The sequence below is a fragment of the Megascapheus bottae genome, chromosome 24 (assembly GCF_031878675.1).
Source record: "Megascapheus bottae isolate mThoBot1 chromosome 24, mThoBot2.hap1, whole genome shotgun sequence".
Taxonomy (NCBI): domain Eukaryota; kingdom Metazoa; phylum Chordata; class Mammalia; order Rodentia; family Geomyidae; genus Megascapheus; species Megascapheus bottae.
The window spans coordinates 6,497,370-6,503,951 of NC_143532.1; the positions used below are offsets into that span (position 1 = coordinate 6,497,370).

At 55.5% G+C, this 6,582-nt stretch overlaps 1 protein-coding gene across 1 annotated transcript; it reads right to left on the reverse strand.

Annotated features, from left to right (window-relative positions):
- Positions 1 to 1,926: 1,926 nt before the first annotated feature.
- Positions 1,927 to 6,244, reverse strand: Syce1l (synaptonemal complex central element protein 1 like). Its single transcript, XM_090357051.1, has 7 exons — positions 6,182 to 6,244; positions 4,748 to 4,807; positions 4,484 to 4,558; positions 3,909 to 3,956; positions 3,623 to 3,677; positions 2,869 to 2,932; positions 1,927 to 2,409 (listed from the first exon to the last, which is right to left on the reverse strand). Exons 1-7 carry the CDS (start codon positions 6,222 to 6,224, stop codon positions 1,927 to 1,929), a joined length of 828 nt encoding a protein of 275 aa, XP_090213177.1. The 5' UTR covers positions 6,225 to 6,244.
- Between the last annotated feature and the right edge of the window lie 338 nt (positions 6,245 to 6,582).

Sequence of the window (6,582 nt, forward strand, 5' to 3'; positions counted from 1 at the left end):
TTCAGGCCAGAAGTCTATATTACATTCCATGTAACTAGAAGTTGCCTTTAGTAGAAAAGTTTTAATTCAGCACTTGGCAGTATTGTTTAATCCAATGGCATTCCATTTGGAAAAGAAAACCATTCCAAGTGACACCAGATTCTTTTCAGATAAACGAATATTCTCTTGCTGTTCTGAGGTTGGAGGAGAAGATGGGGCTATAGAGAAGGGAGGTTAGACTCGCAGATTAATTTCGGATTCTCTCTCTCCTTCTCCCCCCTCAACCTCCTATGCTGCTGGGGATCCAGCCCAGAGCCTCATGCCTGCTAGTTGTGTATGCTAACTCTAAATGCCAACTCTAAGTGCCATCCCCAGGCCTACGATCGAACTTCCTTCCTAAACACCTGCGTTACAAAAAGCGACACCTGTGAGTCAGAAAACTACAGTGTGAGGCAGGGACAGGTAAAATTAGTGTATTAAACCGCATATTGAGAGAGCGATGGGTTCATTTGACATACAAATCTCTGCTCAACCTTCCAGGTACGGCGGCATGCCCAGTGTCTTAGTTCTTTATTTACTTGTTTTCTATTGGCCACAACTATCTCTTGTCCTGTTGTTGTTTTTTTTTAAACCCTGGGTGATTTTGAGGTCTAAGAAATCCTGCCATCAGCATATAGGGTTAATGTGAGACACTAAAATGAGAAAGGGAAGGACGGCTCTCTCTGAACCCTGAACTTCAGTGGCTCAGTAGCTTTGCTTCAGCGTGGGCGTCTCATGTAGGATTATATGCACCTGCATGGAAGTGCAGGCTGTCCCTGTGGGAACCAGACCCTTTCTCCATCCAGGGATCTCAGCATCCCCAGCCATTCGCTCAGCATGAGCCTGGAGGCGGTCAAGGCCCATTGGAGCATCCCTGGGCACGTGCTGCCACCTGCTGGTCACTGTCACACCTGGCAAACCTGCGTGGAGCAGCCTGCAGGGCTCAAGTGGCCTGAATCCTGTTTGTTCTTGGTGTGAAAACTCAAAAGGAAAAGCAAGCTGTCAGCACAAATAACTCCCTGATTCCTTCAAAAGAGCGTCCGGACCCATCCCCGCTATACAAATCCCCTCCACAGCCAGCCAGGAGAGCAGGGGTGAGGATGAGAGGAGAAAGGCTGGGTTGATGGGTACTGAGTCACAGATAAGAGAAACAAATCCCAGGGTGCTGTTGCACGGTAGTGAGTGCAGGTCTGGGCTGTGGGTGCTCACTGCAGGGCACAGGGGGGACGGGGGGTCGGTGGGGCTGCTGGGCCACGACCTACCCCTTCCGCTTTCCCACGAGGCCCGGCAGAGACCTCGCCTTTTGGAGTCTTGGGACTGTGCTGCAGTCCACGGCGGCGCGGGTGCTGGGTTTGGGGTCAGTGGAGGGAGGAAAAGGAAATGAAGAAGGGTGGGGTCCCTGCCAGCTTGGAGTGCTTTTTCTTTTTCCAGTGTGACGAGCGCTGGAGGAGGGGAAGGGACTCAGGTCTTGCAGATACTGTCTTCCCGCTTTGTTTAACTGTAGGGTGACACCAACGACTCTGCTTGTTGTGCGGGCTCAGTGGCGCAGGCTGCCACCCCGGGCCCAGGCCTGGCCCTGCCTCCTTCCATTCTCCTGTGTTTTTCACATTGGTTTACTCCCTCCCTCCCTCTCTTGTCCGTCCTGGGACTTGAACTCTGGGCCTGGAGCTCTTCCGCTCAAGGCCCCCGCCCAGGCTCCAGTCCCACCCCCAGGGACGCGGGGGCCACGGACACCGGAGCCTACGTTCCACTGCCTTTATTCCTTCCTGGCGGGCCGAGCAGGCGGGGGGCGGGGGCGGGCGGACGGCGGGCGGGTACTGGAGGCCCGGGAGTCAGGGCCAGCTCCACCTGCGGCTCCAGGAGCTCCTCGAGGCGGGGGTGCTGGCGGCCGCCCTGCGGGCAGCGGGGTCAGGCTGGGGGACGCCCGGCCCGACCCGGTGGGCGTCCTGTCCGCCACCCCCCCGAGCTCCCCCCGGGAGACCCCCGGATCCCGCCTGCAGCCTGCGGAGAGGCGCAGCGGGAAGACCGCGAGGGTCGAGGCGGGCACAGAGGAAGTCGGGCCTGCCGGGCCCCCTGGAGGTCGCGCCCGGTCCCCTCACCTGCTGTCGCCCGCAGGGGAGCCCTGAAGGCGCCAAGCCGAGCGCTCCACCTCCTGAAGCCGAACCCGCAGCAGGTGCCCTGTGGGGGCGGAGCGTCAGCGGGGCCACGCCCACACCACGGCTGGCCGCGCCCCCAGTCCTGGGGCCAGCCAACCCCGGGCTCGCCTGGCGCCTGGCCACGCCCCAGACCACGCCCCAGACCACGCCCCGCGCCCGCCTCACTCTCCGCTTGCAGGTTCTCCTGGCTTCTCTCCAGGGCCCGGATCTCCTGGGTCAGTCGCTGCTCCAGCATCTGTGGAGTCCGAGGCCGCCTGTCTGTCCATCTGCCTTCCTTGCCGGCTACACCGACCGCCCCGCCCCCCCCTTTGCGCTTCTGGCAATTGCAGGACATCGGCTCATCCATTCAACTATGAACTTGGAGTCCCATCTTTCCCCAGCCGCTTCCCAGGTCCCTGTGAACCTCGCACACCTCACCTCTTCCCACTTTCCTCATGCAGTGCTCCATCCGGGACAGCTTCTGGAGAACACGCCACTCCTGCACCCCCCCACACACACACCCACTTCCCCCTCAAGGCTTCCTCAAGGGTCACACCCCCTGCCACTGCGGGGAACAGTCGAAGCACAGGAGGAAGAATCCTACAATCAGCAAACTGGGGCGGGGGGGGGGCTGATTCAAGCCCAAAGGTGACAGGAGGAAAGGAGTCCAGGCTATCCCCAGGGCCAGTAAGCTGCAGACACGTGCGGGGCTCACCTGTAACTCCCAGAGGTCCTTGTGCTGGCCCGTCAGATCCTCCAGCTGCTCTCTCCCATCCAACCTGGGCCCAGGTCCAGGAGTAAGACAGCACGCGTTAGAGCTGATGCCCAGAGCCTCCCGATCCGGGCTTCCTCATTCTTGGGCTCTGCCCTTCCTGCCCTCCCTCTGCCAGACCCCTTCCTGGAGCTCCTTTCCCACAAGCTCTTTCAGAGGCCTGCCCCACTCCCTTCCCCCCTCTGTGGCCTAGCTCACTCAGGCATGGGGGCTGCCCCCTTGTCCTCTCCCTGGGTCTCTGTCATCTGAGAGTTCTGGCCAGGGAGGTGCTCTGTGTATGCCTGCACCACCCGCTTCCAGCCTCGATCACTCCCTGATGAGTCTCCTTTCTCCAGTGAGAGTGGGGGTGGAAGTTCTGCTCCCAATCCTTCTCCTTCCTCCAGGTGAATGTGAACCCCTCAAGATCTCTGGTCAAAATGCTCTATCCTGCATCTTCCCAAGGAAACTTCCTAAGAGGTGTGATGTTTAATCATCATGGATTCTATAGCCGTGACCTGGAGCCTAGATACAATCCACTGTGTCCCCACTACCAGTGAATCTTAGCACCACCTACAATCAGGAGCAACTAAATGAGCAAGCGCCCGGGGCCTGAATGAATTCCCTCTCTACTTTCTAGTGATGGAAATATGGAGTGTATCCAGCCAAGACGCACTCTCCTCTGCTGTAGAGTACGGTGAGGAAGAGCAGGGCCTCTCACCACTGAGCCTTGCTTTTCTTTTTGTGCCAGTGCTCTTGCAGGATCTTCAATGCCTCTGTGGGGAGAGGAGAGCCAATGAGAGCTCTTGACAAGACAGGAAGGCGTCCTACATCACAATGGGTACTGGAGGGCCCTGGAGAATCTGGGTGTATGCTGGAAATGAAGAGGCAACTGAAGGAGACATGTAAGTAGAGGGACGCCCCTCAGCTTAGGTTTCAGGGGGCCTCATCCCCCTGCTCAGGAAGAACTGGCTTGGGTGAGGTGCAGGGAAGAGGCCAATCAATACCTTGTTTCTTTTTCAGGACCTCCTCCAGGTGCTCTTCCTCTCCATTCACTGGAAAAACACAGGGACACATGCAGCCCCCAGGGGCTTGAGATAAGGGGTAAAAGTCCACACGGAACACTGTTCAGTCCAGGCGAGGAAGCTTCATGCCACCCCTGACTCTTCTCCCACGGGGACCATCCTGATGGGACATCCCCTCACACCACCCTTACATCCCAGGAAGCAATGCAATGAAGGATATACAAAGATTATCCTGAGGAGATCATTAAAAATAAATAAATGTCCCATAAGGTGAAATTAAAAAACAAAACAAAAATAAAAATAAAAAAAACTGAAAAGCAAGCAGAAGAATGAGAAGGACAGAAAGAGGGCGGGACTATGTTTTAGACGGGACAATGTTTTAGACGGGACAATCAAAGTAGTTAGCCTTGTCAGGGCTGAGCTGACGGCTGAGGTGATTTCATCCAGCAAAAGGCAATCTGGATTGTACGGGCTCAGAGCACTGCAGGAGGGGGCACAGCCCCACAAAGTTATGAGCAGTGGACAGGCGAGGCTCTGCCCCCTCTGGCCTCACTTACAGGAGTCTAGCTGTCCGTGCAGGAACTCCCGGTGAGCTTGGCTCTCTCCTAGCTCCTTGTTGGATGTCTGCTTTGCTGAGCCAAAGGAAAGAAGACAGAGTGAGCCCAGCCTCTGGCCTTGCTGCTCTGTGGCAAAGACCCTATCACTGTGTGGGTTCTTTTTCTAATAGCTTGAGTAGGGCTGGAGTCTTGAATTTTAGAGATGAGTTGGGGGCATTGCAAGTCCAGACCCTTTCTGATGGCCCTCGGGGTCCGCAAGCTTACCTTGCTGTAGCTCATTAATACGGTTAATCAGGTCCTTGATCTGGGGCTCCAGGCTTCCCTCTGGAGAGAAGAGACAAAACATTGAGCTAGGAAATGCAGAGGCCCTGTGTCCTAGGCTGAGGGCGGAGAGTTGTACGCTGGTACTGTGGCTCAGCCACTGCCAACTGCTTGGCCTTTATTGAACTTGGGGTTGGGAGAGGCCTGGGAGAGACCCATGCAGGCCCCACATTCTGGGTAGGAGGAAGGGCGTCCAGCGAAGAGATGGAAATCAATCTGGGTGGCAGTGCCTGCGGCAGAGGGGAGGTGGGTGTTGAAGAGGAGAGGGTGACAGGCACTTCCTAAGACGAGGGCTGGCATGGCTGGGAGACCAAACTGGGCCTCTTGGGCCCGATGGTGAAGCTCACGATGGATGCCGAGGTGGGAACAGCTGGCAGAGCTTGGCAGAGCTTGGCAGAGCAGATGTCATCCCAGCATTGTGGAGTCTGGTTGAGATGCAGGAAACACTGCTTTACGGGGCAGGTGGCACTCTGTGCATTCCCCAGTGACAGAGATGGCACAGTGAGGGGAAGCCTTTCTCCTCACCCCTCCCCGGCTCTAAGGTTGGTGACAGAGCTGGGGCGTAAAGCTACCACCTCTGCTGGGTCTCACTGCCAACCCCTAAAACACCCTGGAGTGAATCAGCTCCCATCCTGGATTTTCTCAGGTCACCAACTCCACATACATGGAAAGGCCGAGCTCTGTCCATGGTGCCGACCACGAAGGGCAGAAATCCCAGGTCTCTTGTACTGATGAGAGCCAGGGCGGGGCCCTGAGTGCTTCCAGGCCAGGCTCTCTGTGAACTCTCCACAGCAACAGTCCCGATGCACTCTGGCATGCAGCTGCAGAGTGTGTGTGTGTGGGGGGGGTCCCTTTCATTTGGAGCCCTGGATGACAGCAGGTGAAGCTGAGGGAGCTGAGGTCTCCAAATCTCCAGCACAGCCAGCACTCTCTCCAGCCCCAGGGCCAGCTGGTTCCCCAGCATGGCAGAGGGCAAAGCCATCTGCATCGCCACTTGTGAATGAAAAAAGAATCTACACCCAGGAGTGTATTCTTTAAAACAAAACAAAAACCACTGAAAGATTAACCATTAAAAAACAGCAAGTTAGGAAAATGGACGGATGGATGGATGGATGATGATGTGTGTGTGTGTGTGTGTGTGTGTGTGTGTGTGTGTGTGTGTGTGTGAGATTCAGTGGGTAGGGTATGCTTTTCTATCCTCTTAGATATCATGAACCCTGTGGCTGTCTGTATTTGTGCTTACAGGATGAAACTGTAAGGCAGTAAAGGAAATGGGATCATTTCTGCATGTGAGCTGAAGAGGCTGGGTTTTGAACTGTTGGAACCAATACCCCAGTGTAATACACAGACACAGACACAAGACACAAGACACAGGACCTTTCTGTAGCTTTTTCACCATGGTTAGCAGGTCTTCGGTCATCTTTGAGGACTTGGCCTGCCCTGTGGGAGGAAAACCAGGATTACAGGACTCAGTAGGAATAAGGAGGAAAAAGACCCAGGCCTAGTGGAAACACAGGAAATCCCAGTGCACACCTCTGGGCCAGAGTTCAGGCTAAGTTAAGAATCTGGTTTCCAGCCAGAGAAAGGGACTTTGAAGAACCTTTCTTTTTTTCTCCGGTGAGGATCATAGTGTGACTGACGAATCAGGCTCCTAATCATTTCAAACAGGTCAAAAGCAACACCCCCAGAATCTCCTCACTAAAACTCAAGGGCGAGGGAAGAAGATGCCTTATTGCTGCTACCATTACTGAAGAGCAGTATGAAGCACTTATCCATGC

What these genes read in the sequence shown, in the direction of transcription:
- Syce1l (XM_090357051.1), bottom strand. Translation starts at nt 6,224, where the DNA reads ATGACCGAAGACCTGCTAACCATGGTGAAAAAGCTACAGAAAG. An exon ending in GGTGAAAAAGCTACAGAAAG is followed by an intron (nt 4,808 to 6,181) that starts GTCCTGTGTCTT and finishes TCTTCTCTCCAG; the next exon opens with AGGGAAGCCTGGAGCCCCAG. An exon ending in GGTCCTGAAAAAGAAACAAG is followed by an intron (nt 3,678 to 3,908) that starts GTATTGATTGGC and finishes CTCTCCCCACAG; the next exon opens with AGGCATTGAAGATCCTGCAA.